This window comes from Mandrillus leucophaeus, unplaced genomic scaffold (genome assembly GCF_000951045.1).
Source record: "Mandrillus leucophaeus isolate KB7577 unplaced genomic scaffold, Mleu.le_1.0 Scaffold432, whole genome shotgun sequence".
In the NCBI taxonomy this organism is placed as follows: domain Eukaryota; kingdom Metazoa; phylum Chordata; class Mammalia; order Primates; family Cercopithecidae; genus Mandrillus; species Mandrillus leucophaeus.
Genome location: NW_012104610.1, coordinates 1,178,572 through 1,201,982, shown reverse-complemented (window position 1 = coordinate 1,201,982; position 23,411 = coordinate 1,178,572). Strand labels below are relative to the sequence as shown.

Genomic DNA, 23,411 nt, shown 5'->3' with positions numbered 1-23,411 from the left:
ACCTCGCCCGGCTGGTTTTTTGTATTTTTTAGTAGAGACGGGGTTTCACCATGTTAGCCAGGATGGTCTCGATCTCCTGACCTCGTGATCCACCCGTCTTGGCCTCCCAAAGTGCTGGGATTACAGGCTTGAGCCACCGCGCCCAGCCTAATTTTGGTTTTTTTTTGTATTTTTGGTAGAGACCACGTTGGCCAGGCTGGTCTTAAACTCCTGACCTCAAGTGATCTGCCTGCCTCGGGCTCCCAAAGTGCTGGGATTACAGATGTGAGCCACCATGCCCGGCCCTGTAACTAACATTTGATAGTGCTTTACAATTTCAAAGCACTTTTTAAAAACAGAGATGAGGTCGCACTCTGTCGCCCAGGCTAGAGTGCAGTGCCGTGATCACAACTCACTGCTGCCTCATCCTCCTCGGCTCAACCAGTTTTCCCATCTCAGTCTCTGGAGTAGCTGGGACTACAGGCATGCTCCACCTTGCCTGGCTATTTTTTTATTTTTATTTTTAGTAGAGACAAGGTCTCACTGAGTTTCCTAGGCTGGTCTCGAACTCCTGAACTCAAAGAATCCTCCCACCTCAGCCTCCCAAAGTGTTGGGATTCCAGGTGTGAGCCATTGTGCCTGCCCTCATAGCACTTTCATAAACATCCTTATTTGTACTATACATGCAGCATTTCATGAACATGTATTATATACCAGGAAATGGGCTCCATACACCTCTCTTGTCTCAAAGAGGTGATTTGACTTATCTGAGGTTACCCAGCTACTAAAACATCACTTAATCCATATTGAGTTTTTTGACCTAAAATTTCATGTCCCTTTCACTATGTCTCTCTCCTTTATGATCAGTGCAAACCCTGGAGAATGGAACTGTGTGTATTCTTTAAGACAGCACTAGAAGGAAGATGTTTGGGTCCTTTCCCTAGCCTGAGAAACCATCACCACTTGCCTGGCCACAGCAAGTAGGCACGGGCAGAGAAGGACCTTGACTTTCCTCCCTAGGGCTCAGCAGGGTTGGTAGTAACCTAGTCAGCTCTCAGGAACCACACAGACTTGTGCTGGTTATTCAGGCAGATTGCTAACTTGTTCATTAGCTCCCATCAGAGATAGAGTAGTGGCTCCTGATGACGGGAACCCACTCTTGTAGCATTTAAAAGGCTCTGGTTTGGCCAAGCAGCAGCGGTTTATGCTTGTAATCCCAGGGAGGCTGAGGTGGGAGGATCCCTTGAGCCTAGGAGTTGGAGGCCAGCCTGGGCAACATTGCAAGAAGACCCTGTCTCTAGCCAAAAAAAAAAAAAAAAAAGGCCCTGGTTCATTCAGGAAACCGTCTTTCTTGCTGAGTCTAGTAGCTGAGATCCATCAATTAGATTGTACGCTGTTCTTCGTTGGCTCCTGGGGCACACTACTCCTCCTTCAGGAGCATGAACAACCCCATTCTACTTCACTACCACCACACACTTGTATCCAACTCAAAAGGTACTTTTTAAGTGCCTCTCTCCTTTCTCTTCTCCCTCAGAAGAAAATTCATTTCAGAAGCAAATTCATTATACATCATTTCATTTTTGGCCTGTGGATAGGAGCAAAGCTGTATTCAGACTAACCAGGCCCAGGTACAAAAAACCTGTAGCTCATTCTACCTCGGATTCGTCTCTTGATTTCTGTTTCTGAACAACTAGCCTTCCTGCCTGTTAATCTTCTGAGCATAGTTGTGTTTAATACTTTTTACTTCCTCATTTGAGGTGACATAGCTGTCTAAGGTCAGCTGTGCTCCTTCTGTGAGGCAGAAACTGCCTTTTTAGGAATCTTTTCCTTGGTCTGAGACCATGAAAATACAAAGCACAGCCGGGCGTGGTGGCTCACGCCTGTAATCCCAGCACTTCGGGAGGCTGAGGCAGGCAGATCATGAGGTCAGGAATTCGAGACCAGCCTGGCCAATGTGGTGAAACCCCATCTCTACTAAAAAAATATAAAAATTAGCCAGGTGTGGTGGTGGACACCTGTAGTCCCAGTACTCAGGAGGCTGAGGCAGAAGAATTGCTCAAACTCGGAAGGCAGAGGTTGCAGTGTCCCGAGGTCGCGCCACTGCACTCCAGCTTAGGCGACAGAGCAAGACTCCATCTCCAAAAAAAAAAAAAAAAAAGGAAAATACAAAGAAGTACTACTTCTCGAATATATGGAGGCATTTCTGCAGTTAAGGGAGTGAGCAGCTTTGAATAGTAACTGAAGTTGCTCAGTAAGTCCTGAGCAAAGACCGTGGTGTCCCCATTGATGTGACAATAAAGGATTCTGGTGATCCAGTGACCACTGAGGCCAGAATCTCTGTGTCAGCTGCACTAACTTTCTCTCCTTTCCCCAGGTTGGTTTATAAGTGGTTCCTGCTAATCTATAAAATCAGCTATGCCACTGGCATCGTTGGCTACATGGCTGTCATGTTTACCCTCTTTGGTCTTAACTTATTATTCAAGTGAGTACCCTTTGTTTTTGTTTTTGCTGGAGTTTGGGGAAGAGTGGCTGTTGAGATGTACCTCTTGCTGCAAGTCGTGGTTATTAACAGGAGGGACATAATATCCAGGATAGGAGACTTGGGTGCTGTGGAGGAATGGGCGAAGACAGGCTCTCCATGATTTGTGCTGGCAGAAAGCAAGGAATGTCTGAATATATACAGTGTCAAAGTCCTAAATCATTTTATATTTTCCAAGGCTTTATATTTTAGTGGAAATGTCTAGTAACCAAAGTAAGCATAATAGTTATTATAACCTGCTATCCATAATTCTGTCACTTTAACAGAGCTGTTTTTCTCATCGGTGTGTACTGTTCATTTGCAACATCCACTCTGCATGAATGGCCTTATGTTCAACCAGGCCAGGGGTTGGCAAACTGTGCCCTCTGTGCCAAATAGCCCTCTGTGCCAAATAGCCCACAACCTGTTATTATGAAATAAAGTTTTACTGGAACATAGTCATGCTCATTCATTTATATATTGCCTGTGGCTGTTTTTCCACTAAAACAGCAGAGTTGAATAGTCATGATAAAGATCATATGGGCTACAAAACCTAAAATATTTACCATCTGGCCCTTTATAGGAAAAGTTTGCTGACTCTTGGGCTAGACCATCAACCTACATGACCATGGTTGGCTACAGCTAGCAACAGATTTGACTTAGAAGGATACAAAACAAAAAGATAGTGCAGAGCAGTGTCTGCAGTCTTCACAGTAGACTCAGAGCTTAGGTGTGAGGGAATGAGATGACACAGACCGGTGTGGAAGCCACCCTGGCCTAGGAGCCCCATTCCCGCAGGAACACATCCAGTTTCAAGAATGTCCCAGTCCAGATGTGTTGTACTAATCACAGGTCATAATTAGTGTTTCCTGTCATATAGCTGACATTCGACAAGATTTCTCAGGAAACAGTTGTAGAAAGTTAAGCCGTGGATGTTAAGTCCTGCTTCATTTTTGGGCACTTAGGTTGTTTCAATTTAGTACCATCATAGATAACGCTGCTCTGTTGCTTCCTAAGGGTGCATTCCTAGGAATGGAATTTTGGCTGTTGCCTCAGTTGTCATAAGCCTTCCAGAAGATCTCTGTTAGCTTACAGGTCTTCCTACCCCGAATTGAGTCAGGTGCCAAGAAATCCTGAGCTCAAAGACTGGAGCGTACAGTGTGTCAGGGAGGCAGATGAGGGTGGAAATATGATTTCTTGGATGAAATACTGTTGGCTGTGGACAGTGGATCACGAGGAGCCCTAAGCCTAGGACAGTGCACTGAAGCTAGAGATTTAGGATTCAAATTTAAGATAATGAATGGAATGATTACTGGCCTTTTCCCTGAGCCTAGTTATATTGTAGGCAGGAGTCTCTGAAAGGAGTTTATTTTAGGACAAGTAAAAATAAATCCTGGCCAGGTGTGGTGGCTCTCACTTGTAATCCCAGCTATTTGGGAGGCTGAGGCAGGAGGACTGCTTGAGGCCAGGAGTTCAAGACCAAGCTGGGCAACATATTGAGACCCTCAACTCCAAAAAAAAAGAAAAGAAAATTAGCTGGATGTAGTGGCGTGCACCTGTATCCCCAGCTACTCAGGAGGCTGAGGCGGGAGGATTGCTTGAGCCCAGAAGTTCAAGGCTGCAGTGAGCTATGATTGTGCCACTGCACTCCAGCCCAGGTGACAAAGGGAGACCCCCATCTCGAAAAAAAATATAAATAAAATAAATCCTATTTTATATAGTGAGAGCACACTCATGAAATTCTTTCTTCCAGGGGTAGTACAGGCTGAAAGAATAAACAGGCTCCTGAAGGGTTTAGATGAATTCATCACTGTAGAGTCAAACACATCTTGTCGAAGAAAACAGATATCTCCTGGAAACTTTCTAACCTGTATGGTTAAACAAAAAAATCAAGATTCTGTATTATGGGTTTTTTTTTTCTATTTTTTTTTTGAGATGGAGTCATGCTTTATTGCCCAGGCTAGAGTGCAGTGGCTCACTGCAACCTCCACCTCCCGAGTAGCGGGTTCAAATGATTCTCCTGCCTCAGCCTCCTGAATAGCTGGAACTACAGGCGTGTGCCACCACACCCGGTTAATTTTTGTATTTTTAGTAAGGATGGGGTTTCACCATGTTGGCCAGGCTGGTTTTGAACTGACTTCAGGTGATCCACCTGCCTTGGCCTCCCACAAGTGTTGGGATTACAGGCGTGAGCCACCACGCCTGGCCTCTGCATTATGTTTTAAATATAATTCTTCTGTAATTACAGTTTCTTTTTACTTGCCTAAATTCTACAATGAGGAAAACAGAATTGAGAATCTTGATCATTTTTGTGCTACTGATCAAATTAATTGGCGTAAGATCAATGATTTCTAGTGAGTTAAATATTCAAGGTTCATAAGCAAATGCAACTTTGTATATAAATATAATTTGTAACTAAGCAAATACATACGGTTCTTTGTACAAATATTTTAACAAAGATAATTTTCTATAACAAAGATTTATAGACTCAAGGTTGCACATTGTTGGTCCTTGGAATTATTAAACCTTCTAATGTTATAGGCAAGATCTTTATCCTTCTTGTTAAATAGACTTGGACCAAAATTTAACTTTGATGACATGATACAGATTATTTATATATGTAGTTTATAATTTTATAATAACTACTGTATATTAATAAATATTTACTAATTTTATCTTTTTTTTTTTCTAAACCTGTGTTTGACAAAGCCGTTTCTGTAAAGGTCCAAATAGTAAATATTTCAGGTCCTATGGGACAATAGGACTATAGGCCAAGGCAGGTGGATCACCTGAGGTCAGTTCAAAACCAGCCTGGCCAACATGGTGAAACCTCATTCTTACTAAAAGTACAAAAATTAACCAGGTGTGGTGGCACATGCCTGTAGTCCCAGCTGTTCAGGAGGCTGAGGCAAGAGAATCATTTGAACCCACTACTCAGGAGGTGGAAGTTGCAGTGAGCCACTGCACTCTAGCCTGGTACAAGAGGGAAAGCTCCTACCCTGTTCCACCCTGTTTGCCTGGGGAGGGGGCCGGGTCTCAGGTAGTGAGCATGCTTTGTGCTCAGTTGTCATAAGCCGAGACAATCTCAGAAGGAGGGGCATGTGGCCACTGGGATAATTTTCACTCTCTGCTCCAGTGACACCCAGATTTCTGGCATGCCCTTTCCTCCTTATGGATAGCTCAGCTGTTTCAACTTGGGTGGCTAGCTGGAGGAGAGACAGCTCAGCAAGGCAGCTCACTTAATGTCCGGCACTTACCAACAGTGGAGTTCCCAACAGGTAGGTCCCAAGGAGCCCAGGTCCTGGGCAGCTGCAAGTCATTGCCACCAGTTAGGGGAGGCAAGGACTAAGCGCAGAGTGAGAAAAAGGGGTAGGAGGGGATACTGTAGCTTGGTCTTTGCAGCCTACAGTGCTAGCCTCCTCAAGAGGTGTTCATGGGCCATATAAAAATAGGCAGCAGACTGGATTTGGTCATAGTTTGCCCACACTTGCTTTAGCCTTTGGACCTTCTCGCTTTGGGCCCTGCTTTGTGTGTCCCAGAGTAGTAATCCAAAGAAGATATGTCTCAGGGTGGGTCTTTCTAGCTCTAATACTTCCCTTGCAGGATCAAACCAGAAGATGCCATGGACTTTGGCATCTCCCTTCTCTTCTATGGCCTCTACTATGGAGTTCTTGAACGGGACTTTGCAGAAATGTGTGCAGACTACATGGCATCTACCATAGGGGTGAGTTCATCCGGGTTCTTAAATCCTTAATAGACTCTTGACACCTCCAAATTGTTCAAGTTGACGTCACTTGTTTAATGGACGAGAAAGGCACTAAGAGGTGAGATAAGCCAAATAAAATCCTTCAAGATGTGCGTGTGCATGGACATTCCTTCCTTAAAGTTTGGAAAGCAACACAGCCATAAAAAAGAATAAAACCATGTCCGTTGCAGCAACATGCTAGCTGGAGGCCTTTAGTGTAAACCAGTTAATGTAGGAACAGAAAACCAAATACTGCATGTTCTTTCTTATAAGTGGGAACTAAACGTTGGGTGTTCATGGACATAAAGATGGCAGCAATAGACACTGGGGGCTACTAGAGGAGGAGGGAGTGGGGACAACGGTTGAAAAACTATCTGTTGGGTACTATGCTCACTACATGGGCAACAGGATCATTCGTACCCCAGACCTCAGTATCACGCAGTATACCCATGAAACAAACCTGCACATGTACCCTCTGAATCTAAAATAAAAGTTGAAATTGTTTTAAAAAAAAATTAGCCAAATCTCAGATGTAACTGTAATTTTTCTCTTTAGGGCCATTATAGGAAGGAGCCACTTTATCCAGCAGGAAGTTAACATTCATTCAGTAAATACTTTGTAATGCCTGCTATGTGTCTAGACACATAGCTATGTGTCCGAATTACAAAAGTGTACAAAAATAAACATTGTTTTTGCCCAGATAAACTGGGTGGGAGAGATGGCTATTACAGTAACAAACACAGATAAAAATAAAATTACAACTTTAATAAGCATTATGTAGGAAAGGTTCATGATGCTGTGAACACATGTAGTAATGTCATTTGACCTAGTCTCGGGGCTCAAAGATGGCTTCCTTGAAAAAGTGACTATGAAGTTGACTTGAACAATGAGTAGGAGTTAAGTGGATTAGTGAGAACCAGGCAGAGGAAAAGAGCATTCGTAAGAGTCCTATCGTGGGAGATAGTGTGGGTGTTTTTGAGGAACTAAGACCAGTGCGGTTGTATGGCCAAGAAGTGTCTGGAGTAGTGACTAGACTAGAAAAAAGCCTGTAGGCCAAATTAAGGATTTTGATTTTTATACTAAAAGTCCTGGGAGGGGCTGGGCACAGTGGCTCCCTTTGGAGGCCGAGGCAGGCAGATTGCTTGAGCCCAGGAGTTCAAGACCAGCCTGAGCAACATAGTGAGACCCCATCTTTACAAAAAAATGAGAAAAAAAAAATTAGCCGGGCGTGGTGGCACATGCCTGTAGTCCCAGTTACTTCGGAGACCAAGGTGGGAGGTCGCTTGAGCCTAGGAGTTTCAAGGCTGCCTTGAGCTTGTTTGTGCCACCAAACTCCAGCCTGGGCAACAGAGCAAGATGTTGTCTCTAAATAAGTAAAAATTCACAAAGTGTACAATAATCATGCAAAGGCACAACAATAAATGATGGGGCACAAAAGTGCCTAGTCCATATTTGGTTATTGTTTTTGAACTGCACAGTGGTAGGAGTTGCTCCTTACAATTTTTACTTTGTGAACTTTTATTCCTTGACTTAACCCACAACCGCTACAACAACAGCCACTGTCACTCACTGCTTTACCAAAAATTGGGGAAGTTTTCATACTTGCTTTATTAATCTTTATGTGTAAAGCTACACATTTCATTTCAACATTTAATATTAAAAGTGTTTTGAGTCTTTATTTAAGAGACAATTTGGTATCTCTTAAATAGAGGTTTGGTGATGTCTTTGTGACAGAAATATGACACAGGAACTGAACTCATCAATTAGCCAGTGGTATAATTGGTTTTGTTATATGTCGTTTCACGTAAAGTCACAGTTTCCAAGAAACTATCAATGAAGTTAAGAGAGGACATACTGTATTGGAGAAGTATTTTGGAGGTAAGTTAACAGGACTTAGATATAGTTTGGTTCTGAAGACTGAAGGGAAAAATATGAAAGAAATGTAGGTCTCTAAGCTGAGATTTCTGATTCGGCAACTGCTTGGATGGTAGTACCTTTCACTGAGATAGGAAATGCTGCAAGAGGAGCAGGTGGACATCACGAAGAGATGCTGAAATATGGGTAAATTAACAACCAATCTGAGAAACGCAAGTAAATATTTCTATTTTTTTTTCAGAATGGAAATATATCTTTGTTGTTTTGCTGTTTATAAAAGTAATATGTTCTCTTTGTAATTATTTAAGCAATACAGAGGTGCTCTCTGTCTCAGTGTCATCCCCCAAGACCCCACCCCAAGAAGGAGTATTTCCATCACCTTGGGTAACTTTAATCTAGTACCATTTAAGGCCAGGGACTTTGTCTCTCGGTATCATGGGAATATTCTAATTTTTTTCTCTACTGGATCAAACTGAAAACAGTACATTGGATCACTTTATAAACAGTTTATTAGGTTCCTTTTTGAACAACTGTCTTGTGTTTTACCTTCATTTCCCTCTTACCTATTTATGTAGACATTGGATCTTCCTTTAACCAGTTTACTCCCCAGAAGAGATTTCTAGACCATGTCACCATTTTCACCATTTTGAAGTATACAGTTCAGTGCCTTAATTACATTTGCAGAATTCTGCAACATTGTCACTGTCTAATTCCAAATTTTTCATCATCCCAAACAAACTCTGCCCATTAAGCAGTAACTCCTCATTACCCCTCCCCGCAGCCCCTGGTTTACCTCTAATATACTTTCCATCTCTATGAACATGCCTGTTGTAGATATTTCTTGTAAATGGAATCATACAAGATTTGTGCCTTTGTCTCTGGCTTCTTTCACTTAGCGTAGTGTTTTCAGAGTTCATCTGTGTATAGAATGTATCATTCCTTTTTATGGCTGAATAGTATTCCATTGTGTGTGACACCGCATTCGGTTTATTCATTTATCTGTCGATAGGCACTTGGGTTGTTTCCACTTTTTGGCTACTCTGAGTAATGCTGTGAGCACTGGCGTTTAAGTGTGTTTAGTCCCTAGTTCATATCTTTTGGGTTTTTACCGAGAATGGAATTGCTCAGTCATTTGGTAATTCTATGTTTAACTTTTTGAGGACATGCCAAACTCTACTTTCTTAGTTATGATAATGCTTAAGTGAATACCTGTATTCGTGAAACTTTTTTGACACTTCCTCTTATTTCTTTAAATTCCTTGAAGTGAGATTAATGGGTCAAAAGGTGCAGCAGTTTGAGACACCATGCTAAATGCTATCCAAAAGGCTTGAACCCCTTTTGCTGCTGCCACAGATGTCTGAGAATGCCCTTGTCACCAAACCAACATGGCACTTAATATTTCACTGTTTTAAATGTTGGAGAATGTTGCTCTCCCATTTCTGATGGAACCATAGTCTAGCGACAGAATGGCTTGCCTGACACAGCTCCTGATCACCAGCCCCGAGTCCTTCTCCCTCCTCTTTCCCTTATTCTTTGGTGCTGATCTAGCCCAGTCTACAGGTCCTGTTACATCTAACTTCCCAACTGTCTCTAGTCCGGTCACTTCTCCCCATCTGCCCAGCAAAGATGATGTCATTTTGACTTGTAAAAGATGACCTTTTCTAAACAGTTAAAAAAAAAAAAAAAAAAGATGTCCTCTAACTATAGGCCTCCCCCTGCCACTGTGCCTCCTCTCTAGAAGTCCTGAGGCTTCTGTGGAGCTTCCTACTTTGGCTGCTTCTCACAGCTTTTCCTATCTTTCCTTCCTGCTATTCTCCTTCAGTTCTACAGCGAGTCGGGCATGCCTACCAAACATCTTTCAGACAGCGTGTGTGCTGTGTGTGGGCAGCAGATCTTTGTGGACGTCAGTGAAGAGGGGATCATTGAGAACACGTATAGGCTGTCCTGCAATCATGTGTATCCTGCCTCGAGCTCCTGGGCCACATCTCTCCTGCAACCTGCACACTCCAGTGAGGGAGAGAAAGGGGGTGGTCATGACCCTAGGTGTGCTGTCCAGACCCTTGAGTGTAGGAGAGCCACGAGAGGGCTGCCTTCCCTGCGCTTTTCCACAGATCAGAGCCACTCTTAGGTAAACAGTGGTTACAGCCTGGCTGAGTCTGAGAGGAACCTGAGGCTGTAGCTAGTGAGGCTATGCTAGCTGACCTGAGATCTGACCAGTCACAGGGGAAGAGGACCCTCTAATGGGATCCCTCAGTTTAGCATCAAATCCCCTATTCTGAATAACACTTCTAATATTTATCATGTATTTACCCAGCTCCCATTCTGTGCCTATGTTGAGAGAGCCATGTGTCCTCTCCATTTTGCCCCATAACAATCTTGTGAGACAGGGATCATTATCCTTACTTTACATGTGAGGAAACAGGTTCAGACAGAGGGACTTGCCCAACATTACAGAGCTGATAAAGCGTGAAGGCAGGATTTGAATCTTTTAAAGACTGGCCTGGGGCTGGAGTGCCGCCCTGGCTCTCACCATTTCCCTTGACCAGCGGTGCTCAGCTTCCACGAGTTCTGCATCCGCGGCTGGTGCATCGTGGGAAAGAAGCAGACGTGTCCCTACTGCAAAGAGAAGGTAGACCTCAAGAGGATGTTCAGCAATCCGTATCCTTTATTGGGGTCCTTGTTGGGAGTGGGCTGTGGGAAGAAAGTACTGGACAGTGTGACCTGCATTTGGGTCCTCCTGGGGCCCTCACTTCTGCCCTCAACCTATTCTCAGCCTCCTTGCAGCCATTGTCACGGACAGATAGATTTGTGTCAGCCTTAGGCTGTGTTTTCTTACACTGGCAGTTCCTTCTTAGAGAATGTGTTACTGGAGGCCATCCCTGCATGTTAGTCGTGGGGAACTAGGATTTCTCTCTCTACCTCTCTTGGGGCTGCCCTGCCTCCCGTACCAGTCCCCTCTGTTTGCCTCCTGCATTCTCTGCGTTCAGCTCTACTCCAACGGACAGGCTGTGAGGAGGAAGAGGAGGGGGAGGGCAAAGTTGGGAGTAGGCTGAGTAGGAAGTGAGGCTGGGCCCTTCCAGAAAGCCTCCATTCCTCTAGGCTGTGGAGCAGCTGGAAGGTGGGGCAGACCCAGGGAGCCCCACCACCCATGCTAGATCACTCCTGGCAGCTCTTGCACAGAGCCTCTTTTCTTTAACACACTGACAGCTGGGAGAGGCCTCACGTCATGTATGGGCAACTGCTGGACTGGCTTCGATACTTGGTAGCCTGGCAGCCTGTCATCATTGGCCTAGTCCAAGGCATCAACTACATTCTGGGCCTGGAATAGTGACGAAGAGCATCAGTGGAGAACCCACCCCACACGCCGTGGAGCTCAGGGCACTCTCCTCCCTGCCCACAAAGACCTCCTGGGTGGGAAAGACTCAAAGGGGCGCTTGGGCCACTCAGGACCCCTCCGGTTGTGTCGGACTGGGGAGGGTTATGATGGAGACCCAGCCAGTGGGGCTATCAGCAGTGGGGGGCTTTTTAAAAGAAAACTATTTTGATGAATATATTTTAAAAACTTTTTTTTTTTTTAATTGTGGAGCATAGGAATTGCCCCCCTCCAGGCTTCACCCTCCCTGCCTAAGCAGGGTGGGGGCAGAGCCTTGACATTTTTGGTTTAAAGGAGCCTTCTCATCTCTGGCCGAGAACACTGCTGGGCTCCCAGGTAGCTGAAGACCTCAGCCCACCCATTCCCTTCTTCCCTGTGTGGGGCTCAAGCCTGGTGCACTTAGTATAGAAGAGCTAATGTACTCAGGCTGGTGCCACGGGTGAGCACTGAGGCCCCAAGTGTCCTCCCTCCCCCACTGTCTGGGACAACAGAACAGGTGTTGTGTCTGACTCTGTCTCCCCCTGTCCAGGAGCTATAGGCCGGTTGAGGCATGGAACCTTATCAGTGACTTGTCCAAAAAGGGAAGCCTTGGGGCCTCAGAATTCATTGAAGATTTGTTTTGGGACAACTGGAAGAATCAGCACCATGGATACTTGCCCATGGGCAGGGCTGTGGTCAGCCAAGAATAGAGGTCATATAGTTGGGCTGTGGGGCAATTGTTGGCAGCCATGACTGACGGCCCCTTGTGCAAGCTCATTCTTCAGTGGATCCTTCAGTGGAGTGGTGACACGTGCCAGCGGTCACTCTGCCACATCACTTCTTTCTTGAAAGCCTAAGAGTGCGTATGCATGTGTGTGTGTCTGTGTGTGTGTGTGCACGTGATGCAGAAGAATATGACAGATGTCAGCTTCTCCCTGTGTCAGATGATATGCCCTTGAAGCTGGCAGGGGATTCCCAGTCCAGGGAATATCCCTACATGATTTTTGTCATTCATGGGTCCTCCCTGGGCCTGCCAACAAGAGTGGTGGGTGGGTAGAGGGATAAGGCCCAAGTGAGTACAGGTTCTGAGAGGGGGCTTCTAGGAAGGCCCCAGCCCTAGTACTAGGCGACGTGAATAAAGTGGGAGGTCAAACATGAGCCTTTGGCATTGGGTTTCTAGGGAATATGACCCAGTAGGGCCTGCTCCTTCAAGGGCAGCAAGAACCAAGCAGGATGTTGTCACTCCCGTCTGAATAAAGCTCCATGAGCTGGGTTGGAAAGCTGAACATTTATCTTGCTTTCTTCTTCCCACCTCTTTCCCTGGGGTCTCCAGGGGTGTCTTGCCTTTGCTAACCCCCATCTGAGACCTGAGGGTCTGGGGATGGTTGGGCCTGCCTTTCTGCTGTTCCTGGCTGTTCCCCTGCCGACATCCCTAGGAGTGGTGGAATGCCAGGCTCCTGTCCTGTGGCCTAAGGGGGCCTGGGGCATCACTGGGCCTGCTTTCAGACTGAGGTTGCTCTATGTTCTCACTGCCTGAGGCCAGTGTCCTGCCACCACTTGCCTTCCTTAGGGCCATACTCAACCTCGGCTTCTCTTCCCCAGCTGTGGCTTCCCATGGTACTCTGCTGCTTATGCCACCTGTGGGGCTGCTCCCCTCAGAGAGGGGAATGGGGCTGGTCAAAGGACCCAGGGATCACCCTTTCACTTTTTTCCCCCACCCCCATGTCAGGCTCAGGTGAGAAGCCGAGGCCAGGCTGTCCAAAGCTCTTTTCATGTGTAACAGTCCTGAGTCCCTTGACCTCCCCTTGGCCCAACTCTGGCCTTGGTTCCACTAAAGGCAGAGTCCTCTTGTCTCTTCCTACCATCCCCCACTGGACTGTGTCTCTCAGAAACCCCAGGCAGCCTTGCCTCCTGACCTAATTCCTGGAGATGCTGGTGTTCCTGGGAGGAATTTCCCCTGCATCTTACGTGCTAGAAGCCCCTGGGGCAAGAGGTAGGGGGAGGAATTGAGAGGAGGAAAAACGTGAACTGGATACCTAGAGAAGAAGGATGTGACTTGTAGTCTCCTATGTCTAAATTAGGAATATGAATCTGGTTTTTCTACAAGAAACTTGAGATCACAGCTGACTGTGTTCCTGATGCATCCACCAAACCCAGTTCCATCTGTGGGCCTCCCTGGCTCTGTCACCAGCCCTTGCACCCTCCTGATCACAGGAGTCACAAACCTCAGACGTGCAGCTCCTGTCCACACTTAATGTATGCATGCACATTGGATCACCCAGCCCTGGTCTTTCTGCTTCCATGGATAACTGCATGACCCTGAGAGGGAACCTCCTTAGATTTAGCATCCTAGGTTCCTCACACGCCTCACCCTGAAACCTGGCCCTCCCGCAGCCCCAGCACCATTTGTCCCATCAGTGACCAGATTCATATTCTGGTGTAGCCTCTGTTGCCGGAGCCAGTGCTGAACCAGTCCGCCTTTTCCCCGGGAAGTGTCCGCCCTTCCCTCCTGTTAGGGTTGGCTCTCGAGCTTGTGTACCAGTTCCTGGGTTGGCCGTGAGAGTTCTACAGACAAGGGGGAAGTGCGCTCGGTGTATTTCCTGTGGTGGGTGTACATGCAGCTAGACACAGCTAACTTGAGTCTTGGAGCTCCTAGAGGGGAGCTTCTGGAAAGGAAGCTTCTTCAGGACCTCTCGGAAGCCAGGTAGGAGTCTGGAACTACTAGTGAACCTAGACCTGTAGCTCTGGCCAGAGGGGCTAGGATGAGAGACGGAGGGTGTGATGGTGGGTGCAGGGAGTTGCAGCCGACCTTGGGGCTGGTGGCTGGGGGAGTGGGGAGCCTGGGAAAGGCCAGGATGTGGATGGGCTGGTATGGCATTGAGCCTCAAAGGGTCCAACTTGGGGTCCCCAGTGCCTAGGAAAGTTGTCCCCTTGAATATTAGTGTGAAGGTGAAGGAGGAAGCAGATGCCTGTTCATATGGAAACAAAGACCTGGCTGTGAAGAGGGGAGGTGAACACCAAAGTCCTGACACTTGGATGGGGCAGAATTGATCTGTGAGAGACTCTTACCTAGTTCACACCTAGTGACCCTGGGGGTGGCGTGGGGGTAGGTTAGAGATCCCAGTCTGGTGTCTGGAGAGTAGGGGTCTCAAGAACTGAAGGTTTCTGGCCACTGAACTTTGGCTAAAGCAGAGGTGTAACAGCTGCTCAGGATTCCCTGGTTAAAAAGTGAAAGTGAAATAAGAGGATGGGGGCAGTGCTTTCCCAGAAGGCTTGCTCGGCATCCTGCCCTTCCCAGAAGCAGCTCTGGTGCTGGAGAGAGCACTGCCTCCCTGTGTGACTGGGTGAGTCCATATTCTCTCTTTGGGTCTCAATTTTGCTTTCCCTAATGAAGGGGTAAGATTGGACTAGGTAAGCATCTTATAACCATTTGTGGTCCTGAGAGCTGGCGTGGGGAAAGATTGTCACTTGATGACCCCCCAGCTCTGTTTCTGAGTGCTGAAAGAGCTCCAGGCTATGCTACGGGAGGAAAAGCCAGCTACTGAGAAAAAGCGGGAGTGGTTTACCATTCTCCTCCCCCACCTTTCACCAGAGAAGAGGCCATTGTCACAGATAAAAGAGCCAGCTCACCAGCTCCTGACACATGCATCGTGACCATGAGACACAACTGGACACCAGGTAGGCCTTGGGGCTACGCATGGGCAGGAGGGGTAGGGTGAGGTCTATGAACAGAATGGAGCAATGGGCTAACCAGGAGCCTTCACAGCCCAAGGCAAACACCACCCAACAAACCTGGTGCTGCTGCTTTAAGAACCTGGGCGAATGCTGTGGCTCTGGCTCCATTCTAAAGCTCCTCTGTACTCTATTCAATAAGGGGCTAAAGGGGTGGGTGCTGAGGGGCTCCTCTTCCCACTCTGATTCCCTGGCTAGAGCCCAGACATCTCTGGGCTGGAGTTACATCCTTACCCGGGCAGCCCACTCTGTCTCCAGTCCAGATATGAGCCAGGATGCTGAGCATTCCCAGGCAGCCCAGCCGCTGACCTGTGACTGTCCTTTCCTCAGACCTCAGCTTCTTGTGGGTCCTGCTGTGTGCCCACATCATCACTCTTCTGGTCAGAGCCACACCTGTCTCGCAGACCACCACAGCTGCCACTGCCTCATCTAGAAGCACAAAGGACCCCTGCCCCTGCCAGCCCCCAGTGTTCCCAGCAGCTAAGCAGTGTCCAGCATTGGAAGTGACCTGGCCAGAGGTGGAAGTGCCACTGAGTAAGAAGCACAGTGGTCAAGGGTGGGCTATGGGCACAGAGGTTCCCAGGGTCGGGTTGACTCCTGAGTGCCAGCCCCCTTCTGCCATGCACCACCAGCTGGGCCAGCTGGACTGAGCATGCACCATTCTCCCTCCCCAACCCACTGTCATGGGTGCAGGCTTAGCACAGCTCCCAAGATGCTCCCTATGAAGTAGGACAGAGAACTCAAGACATAAGTAATGGTCACAGACCTCCCAGAGCCTTGGTTGCAGTGAACTCCAAGGCCAGCCCCGCCACCCAGAGCCTGTGGGCCTCTGGCCATCTCAGAGGAGCAGTAGCCATCCAGCACTGCCTCTGTCACCTGGGTTCCCAAGTCACCGAGGCTGGGCACTAGAAAAGGTCATCCTGAGGAGACAGGTTCAGTAGAGGAGTCATCACGTGAACCAAGGGCCCTTCCTCACATTCCCCCATGTTTAGGGCTGGGGCCTCTCAGAGACAACTGCACTTCCCCTTTAACAGACATTCCCACCTGGGTGGTGTGCAGAGCAGTTCTCTAGGTTCCAGATTCATGGGGACTGAGGGGAGCTGGCAGGGAGGGCACAGCAGGGCAGGGCAGGGGAAGGGCCTGCTCTTTGGAAGGGCTAACTACTGCCTGTGTCCCTAGATGGAACGCTGACCTTATCCTGTACGGCCTGCAGCCGCTTCCCCAACTTCAGCATGCTCTACTGGCTGGGCAATGGTTCCTTCATTGAGCACCTCCCAGGCCAGCTGTGGGAGGGGAGCACCAGGTGAGGGTCGCAGCAGCCAGGTGGGTGGGAAGGCGGCCTTTTCTGCGGCCCTCTCATGACCTTTCCTTCCCCTTTGCTCCAGCCGGGAACATGGGAGCACAGGTACGCGGCTGTACAAGGCCTTGGTGCTGGAGCAGCTGACCCCTGCGCTGCACAGCACCAACTTCTCCTGTGTGCTCATGGACCCCGAACAGGTTGTCCAGCGTCACGTCATCCTGGCCCAGCTCTGGGTGAGGAGCCCAAGGAGAGGCCTCCAGCAATAGGAGGAGCTCTTCTTCCATATGTGGGGAGGAAAGGGTGGGCTCTGCCAGAGCAGCCTCTAAACTAATGCCCAGCATTCCTCAAGGTCAGCCAGACAAAAAAGAACTTGGGTCTTGGGCAGGGGAGGCGTGGCCTGGCGCAAAGTGATGAGATGTCCCTTGTTTCCTTGGCCTGATCCTTGTCTGCCTTCACTTCCCTAGGCTGGGCTGAGGACAACCTTGCCCCCCACTCAAGAAGCCCTGCCCTCCAGCCACAGCACAGGGCCACAGCAGCCCACAGCAGCAGGGTTAAGACTCAGCACAGGGCCAGCAGCAGCACGACCTTGACCAGAGCCTGGGTCCTACCCGTCTACCTGAAGTGAACAGTCCCTGACTGCCTGCAGGCTGTGTGGGCGAGCAACGCACCCCCTCCTCCTCTGCTTTGGGTCCCTTCTCTCACCAAATTTCAACTCCATTCCCACCTACCTGGAAAATCGCAGCCTCCTTATAATAATGCCTCCTCCTCCTCATGCCATTTTCTCTCTACCTACCCATTAGCTTTCCTAACGTCCTACTCCTCACACTGCTGTACTGCTCAGAAACCACCAAGACTGTTGATGCCTTAGCCTTGCACTCCAGGGCCCTACCTACATTTCCCACATGACTTTCCGGACGCCTCCAACTATTCTTGCTTTCCCCAGACAGCTCCCACTCCCATGTCTCTGCTCATTTAGTCCCGTCTTCCTCACCATCCCAGCAGGGGAACTCTGAAGCCTGGTTGAAACGCCACCTCTTCAATGAAGTTACCCTTGTTCAGCTCTGGCCACATTCTGCAGACTTCATGTCTTCTTGCTGTATGTTTTTTTGTTGTTTTCCTTCACTCTAATGGACTGATCCAGGGAAGGGATGGGGGCAGTGGCTGCTTCGGCTCCACACTGTATCTGTGTCATCCCCACATGGGTCCTCATAAAGGATTATTCAATAGAGGCATCCTGACATCTGTTCATTTAGGCTTCAGTTCCACTCGCAGGAACTTTGCCTGTCCCAGGAGGGAGTATGGGAGAGAGGGACTGCCACACAGAAGCTAAAGACAAAACCTGCTTCAGGCCTGGCGCAGTGGCTCAAGCCTGTAATCCCAGCACTTTGGGAGGCCGAGACGGGCGGATCACGAGGTCAGGAGATCGAGACCATCCTGGCTGACACGGTGAAACCCCGTCTCTACTAAAAAGTACAAAAAACTAGCCGGGCGAGGTGGCGGGCGCCTGCAGTCCCAGCTACTCGGGAGGCTGAGCCAGGAGAATGGCGTAAACCCAAGAGGCGGAGCTTGCAGTGAGCAGAGATCTGGCCACCGCACTCCAGCCTGGGTGACAGAGCGAGAGACTCCGTCTCAAAAAAAAAAAAAAAAAAAAAAAAAACCTGCTTCAGGGGTACACAGGCTCTTGAAAAAGAAGAGAGAACAGCCCATAATGCTCCCCAGGAGCAGAGGCCAGTAATGGAGACTGGGAAGAGCCTGGAAAGATGCGCCTCCAGGAAAAGGGATGAGAGAAAGGAGGTGGTCTGAAAGACTCAGTGGGGACAAGGTAGGCTCCAAAGAGCCTAGATTTCCCCTCCTTTTCCCACATAGATCAAAGCAATTCAGTACTCACGGGAGAAAAATAGACTTTATTTACAAGTAATAACATTTAGAAAAGATCCATCCCCGGCCCTTAAAAACCTTCCCATCACTCCAAATCCCACCCCAGTGCAAGTCTGGGGAAGGTAGGGTGTGAGCTGCCGCTGAAGGCTGTCCCCCAACCCCACTCCTGAGACACAGGCCCATCGTCCTGGGAAAGAGCATCCTCTGGCAGGTGCTCCCACCAGGTCAGACCCAGTCCTGGACGTCAAGAGTGAGGGCCCCTGCTAGGCCCAGCCTCCAGGAGAGCAGGAACCAGGGCCTACTCCTCTTATGGTCCCTTCTAGATCCAGAGGCTAAGAGGAAGACTGGCCAGGCCCAAGGACCCAGCCATCAAAACCAGCCTCAAATCTGGTTGTGATGGAGAAGTGACTTTGCTTTAAGAAAAAAGGAGGCAAGGTAGGGAGAGCGCCCACACTGTCCATGCTTCAGGCCTCCTGGGCCAGCTCTGAGAAGTTGCCAGTGAAGGTCCAGGGACCAGGTCAGGGTGCGGGCAGGCATCACTGTCTCTAGGGGTTTGGCTACTGTTGGCCTGGGAGCTGAGAGAAGGCACTGAGAGGGACAGTAGAAGGAGGACCAGGTGAGGTCAGCATCAGCGACACAGGTGGGGCCACTCACTGGTACTGGCCCTTTAGTGCTTTGCCTGAAAGAGACAGTCACAAGGCCAGATGAGGACCTGGAATGCCAGCCTGCACCCACAGGTTCGGAAGACCTCTTCCTGCTCTCACGCCCCCATCTGGATCCCCTCCCTTGTGAGCCCCGGGGTTATCAGGTGCTGGCTGTGCCTGAGCAGCTCTGGGTGCTCTCCATAAGAATGGGGCCATCTGTCTTCTCTCCTTGGTAACGAGTAGCTACCACGACAGCGACACCTCTTACCCTGCACTCTCCTGCAGCCTGGCGTGGGCCTGTCTTGGATGCTACTCCGTGGGGCGGTCTAGGGGGTGCCCATGCTCTCATCAGGTTTCCCTCCCCCATCCTGCCAGTGGCCTCTACCTTGCCCTTGGCTCGAGGGGTGGCAGTGGTGGCAGCAATGGCAGCAGCAGTGGCGGCGCTGGCTGTAGTGGTGGCGATGCGTGGAGAACGGCGGGTTCCACTGCGAGTGTTGGGGGAAGCCTTGGACAGGGCCTTCTTTGAGGCTCCCCGCCGCAGAAGGCTGTTCCCTAGCTTCTTGGGTGTGTTGAGGATGCTGAAGGCCATCGACTGGCGCCGGTCAGCCTGCAAGGAAGGGCTGTCAGACCGGGAGACCCAATGCTGCCCTCCCAGGCCAGCCTGCTGTGTGACACTCTGCCAGCAAGGTCCTGCCAGGGCGTCGCTTCATCCCCCTTCAGCCCCAGCCTCACCTGTTTAGTTGAAGCTGGAGCCGCTTTCTTCTGGGCCTCAGTAGCGCTCTGTTTGCGCCCTTCATGTCGGTCTCGGGGAGTCATGGGGCGTGGGAAACAGCTGGTGGCCTTCTTAGACTATGGGGAACAGGACAGTTAGGCAGACAGTAGCAAGAGTCGTCACATCTGAAGCCAAGTGTCTTGTCCTCTTAGAGCTGAGTGGACCTTGTAAGTCAACTTGTGCAACCTGCTCCCCTACCCAACTCTGGGCCAGAGGCTTCCCTTCCCAACAGTTCCCATCCATGGGTTAGACCCTTGGAGAGAGAGAAGGAGAAGGGGAAGTGAGGGAAGGAGAAGGGGAGAGAGGGAAGGCTCCCTTTAGTCCTTGGTGAGCTGGGCCTGACCTGGGCACAATGCTGGAGCAACACCCAGAAGCCTACCTCAGGAGTTCCAGGGCCCTGGTGGGGCTCTAAGGAGACCCGTTTGCGCTGCTGCCGGGTGGTGATGCCAGTGCCCTCGGCTATCTGGATTGGCTGCATGCTGGCTCGGCGCAGGGTCTCCTGGGGATCTCCAGTTTTCATCTCCTCATCTGTGATGGTGCCCAGGCTCAGGGAAGGCTGCATGGGTGGAAGAGGTGGTCAGTGGACCGTAGCTGTGCGGAGATGGAGCAGGACCTGGGGCTGTCCCAGAACTCTGCACTTGCCCGCCATTTAGGGTAGGCAGACCCTTCCTACCTCTCACGAGGCCTCCCTTCCTGTTCTGCTTTCTACCTATACCCCGGGTAAATGGCCACAAGCAGTGCAGTCCCGACCAGATTCCTCTCCGAGCTCCTGCTCATCCCCAGGGACTTCACTCCTAAGCACCTTCCCTGCTGTCTGTTCTGCCTGGAAGCATGAGAAGGTCACCCTCCCCGTCCTTGGCCGGTCAGCGATCCAGGGCTCTAGTGCTCAGGCTAGATCAGCAGGTGGGATTCTAAGGGAGGACAGGGATGGGAGGCCCTGCACAGTGACCCCAGGGCTCACCCTGGACTCCAGGGGATAGCAGGTCTTCAGGTGTGGGGGGCACACTCGATTGCGCTGCTGCAGCTCTGCAATGCGGTTCCAGTCATCCAGCTGCTCAGGCTCATCCTGGCAAGTGCCCATGTAGAAGCTGTTCCTTCCTGTGGATGGCAGGGAGGTGGGAACAAATGAGCCCGGAGTCAGCAGGTTGCCTGCTGGCCCTGGCATCTTGCCAGCCTTTGCTGCCACCTACCCCATAAACTTGAAGCCCAGCACACCAATCTGATTCAGCGCCGCAGGTGCAGGAGTATGGCACACAGACTATTTCTATCCTAGGGGCTTGCTCACCGCCTTCTCCTTGGAGAGGGCAGAAGAGGTCACACGCAGAGGCTGCTACTACATCTTATTCACCAGCCAAGGCTTGGTGCCCAACACCCAGAGGAACAAATTAAGGACCAGGAATTGATTCCCAGGGGCTCTCTGGTGCCCAAAGGACAAGAGCTTCCAAGAAGAGTCTGGCCAGCCTGGCCTTTCCAGCAGCCCATCACCACCTAAGGGCATGGAGGACTCCCCACAGCTAAGTGTCACAATTGTGCTGGGAATCCCAGGCCCTTAACTCTGGCTAAGAGTGCCCCTAACACAGCCAGCCCCTAGATGGGCAGGTAAGGAAGGCCCTGAGGCTGCAGGAAGGAGGGGCAGGTGGAGGTGGACGGTAGCAAGGAGGCCAGCCTTGGATTTTTAAAAAGCTTTCCTCTTTTCCCTGTGCCACGATCCACCTTCCATTCTAATTTTGGGGTATAGTAAGTCCCTGTAGTCCCCTCACCTGGAGGGGCCCCACTGGACACCCCGGCCTGGGAGCGACGAGCAGAACTGCGAGTGGTGGGGCGGTAGCCAGGCAAGCTGAGCAGGGCTGAGTTGCCATAATCGGGAGAACTCAGGCGAGCTAGAGACTGAGTAGAGGAGGTGGCTCGCAGGCTAGCCTGGGAAGCCGGAGCAGACCGCGTGCTATAGAAGGATGAGTTGGCGCTGTCTGGCTCTTCCACATCTAGCTTCTGGAAGAGAGAGTGAATCTGTTGCAATGGGGTGGGCCCTGGCACTATACAGAAGCCCCCCATTCCCTCCCAAAGCCCTCAGATCCCACGGCACATCCATGCATTCCCAACAGCTTTGCAAAGGCCCTTAACGTGTGTCTGCAAGAAATGGGCCTTGTTGACAGAAGCCCTCACAAGGTGGTGCTGATGTTGTCAAGACTCTTTTCTATGCATCTTTTTCATGGAGTCTATTCATAATGCTTTGAGGGAGGGAATGCAGAGTGTTTATCGGCCCATTTTAGAGGTGAAGTGCAAAGAAATGAAGTGACTAGCCCCAAATCACACTGCTAGGAAGTATCAGAGCTGTCTCCTGACTAGTCAGGCTTATCCCACAGCCTCTGCTGTCCCTCAGTCCAAGCTTCCAGGGCCCTTACCATTTTCTACAACTTCCCCAACTTCTTGGTAGCAGGGGACACCCTGCACACACAGGTCCTCCCTGCTGTACCGGGGCCCCTCTCCCCTCCTCCCAAACCTCTCCTTCAAGATGTGGAAACAAAGGCAAGGGCCCACAGCCTGGCAGGCAGTCCACTGGGCAGCAACAATGCCTCTCAGCTGCATGGGGCATGCTGGGAGGCACTGGATGGGCTGCAGCTTCACCATGTTCTCTCCCTTCACCCTGCACAGGCTCAGTGCTACACATGGAGAGAACACTAGCCTTAGTCAGGAGGCAGGGATCTAATCCCAGCCCTGCCCTTTTCTTCAGAAGTGCCCCTAACCAAGTCACTGCCCTTTTTAAGACCTCAGCTTTCCCACTGTAACATGGACTGGCTGCTCATCCCTGCCTGCTCCTGACTGAGTGCCCAATGCAAAGACGCCCTTGAGAGGAAGTGGGAATTGCTGCCCTGCAGCCCCTGTCCCGACAGCCTGACCTTGGTCATGGTGATGTTGATGATCTGTGTGGTGCGCCGACGAGCAGAGCGGGTCTTACGACCTGAGTCCAGGAAGACATCTCCCAGGGAGTCCAGGCTGCTCTCCAGGGGGGCCTGACTCCGAGCAGGGATGGGAGTGAAGTAGAGACTCTCCAGGGATTCTACCTTGTGGGGCAGGCGCTGGGAGATAGGTGAGGCTGGTTCTCCAGGGACGCTGGTGCCGTCTGGCTGGGTACGAGGCAGCTTGCTATGGAAAGGAAACCTGCTGAGGTACAGTCCTTTGGGCTAGAAGGCATTTTGTCCAGCCCTTTTCCAAAGTGACCATTTCCCATACTATAAGCAGATGAGGTCAAGCAGCCCATCTCTCTGAATTTTCAGAGGTACCAAGGAAAGCCCTTGACCTGGGCCTTCCCTTCAGTCCACTCCCCTGGCTTCTCCTAATACCTCCTCATAGTGGCAATGCCCAGACCCAGATGTCCCATCCTCACCAGATGCCCATGGCTGCTCCACAGCAAACACTTCCCAATTTAAGCCCACTTCTCTGTTCTTCCTCCTTCATCTCCCATTTCAGTGAATACGAGCACCTGCCACTCAGGCCCCCAAACCATGAACACGGGCATAATTCTATGTTGTCCTGCTTGGGAAGCCCAATCACCAAGCTTCCTGAACAGCTCTCCTAACCATACCCTCTCCATGCTTATGTCCTTTTCCTGGTTTGT

General features: G+C 50.1%; 3 protein-coding genes across 7 annotated transcripts in view; 2 read left to right on the top strand and 1 right to left on the bottom strand.

The window, feature by feature from the left end:
- The window catches only part of RNF121 (ring finger protein 121), a 73,327-nt gene extending 60,572 nt beyond the window's left edge, over positions 1–12,755 (top strand). For 2 of the 3 annotated variants that reach the window (XM_011993701.1, XM_011993702.1), the window contains 5 exons: positions 2,354–2,461; positions 6,101–6,221; positions 9,940–10,073; positions 10,674–10,775; positions 11,325–12,755. In XM_011993701.1, coding sequence (XP_011849091.1) covers positions 2,354–2,461; positions 6,101–6,221; positions 9,940–10,073; positions 10,674–10,775; positions 11,325–11,445 — 586 coding nt within the window. In that variant the 3' untranslated portion in view covers positions 11,446–12,755. Of the gene's footprint in view, positions 1–2,353; positions 2,462–6,100; positions 6,222–9,939; positions 10,074–10,663; positions 10,776–11,324 lie in introns of all 3 variants that reach the window. The other variant, XM_011993703.1, reaches the window with a different exon arrangement.
- A 943-nt stretch (positions 12,756–13,698) lies between these two features.
- Positions 13,699–17,730, top strand: IL18BP (interleukin 18 binding protein). Of its 2 annotated transcripts, XM_011993700.1 has the most exons (7): positions 14,048–14,173; positions 14,412–14,523; positions 15,062–15,147; positions 15,532–15,735; positions 16,381–16,504; positions 16,587–16,734; positions 16,966–17,730. In XM_011993700.1, exons 3-7 carry the CDS (start codon positions 15,126–15,128, stop codon positions 17,089–17,091), a joined length of 624 nt encoding a protein of 207 aa, XP_011849090.1. In that variant the 5' UTR covers positions 14,048–14,173; positions 14,412–14,523; positions 15,062–15,125; the 3' UTR covers positions 17,092–17,730. The 2 variants fall into 2 exon arrangements, with proteins under 2 accessions (XP_011849089.1, XP_011849090.1); XM_011993699.1 differs by lacking the exon at positions 14,412–14,523 and having other exon boundaries at positions 13,699–14,173.
- A 655-nt stretch (positions 17,731–18,385) lies between these two features.
- NUMA1 (nuclear mitotic apparatus protein 1) overlaps positions 18,386–23,411 on the bottom strand; it is an 84,420-nt gene continuing 79,394 nt past the window's right edge. For both annotated transcript variants that reach the window (XM_011993689.1, XM_011993688.1), the window contains exons 21-27: positions 22,693–22,939; positions 21,556–21,784; positions 20,757–20,893; positions 20,175–20,351; positions 19,756–19,872; positions 19,409–19,630; positions 18,386–19,058 (exon numbers count right to left, since the gene is read on the bottom strand). In XM_011993689.1, the coding sequence (XP_011849079.1) occupies positions 19,047–19,058; positions 19,409–19,630; positions 19,756–19,872; positions 20,175–20,351; positions 20,757–20,893; positions 21,556–21,784; positions 22,693–22,939 (1,141 nt within the window). In that variant the 3' untranslated portion in view covers positions 18,386–19,046. The remainder of the gene's footprint in view (positions 19,059–19,408; positions 19,631–19,755; positions 19,873–20,174; positions 20,352–20,756; positions 20,894–21,555; positions 21,785–22,692; positions 22,940–23,411) is intronic.

Coding starts and splice junctions, on each gene's coding strand:
- IL18BP (XM_011993699.1), top strand. CDS start 14,085: ATGCAGCTAGACACAGCTAACTTGAGTCTTGGAGCTCCTAGAGGGGAG. Junction 15,736..16,380: donor AGAGGTGGAAGTGCCACTGA/GTAAGAAGCACA, acceptor CTGTGTCCCTAG/ATGGAACGCTGACCTTATCC. Junction 16,505..16,586: donor CTGTGGGAGGGGAGCACCAG/GTGAGGGTCGCA, acceptor CCTTTGCTCCAG/CCGGGAACATGGGAGCACAG.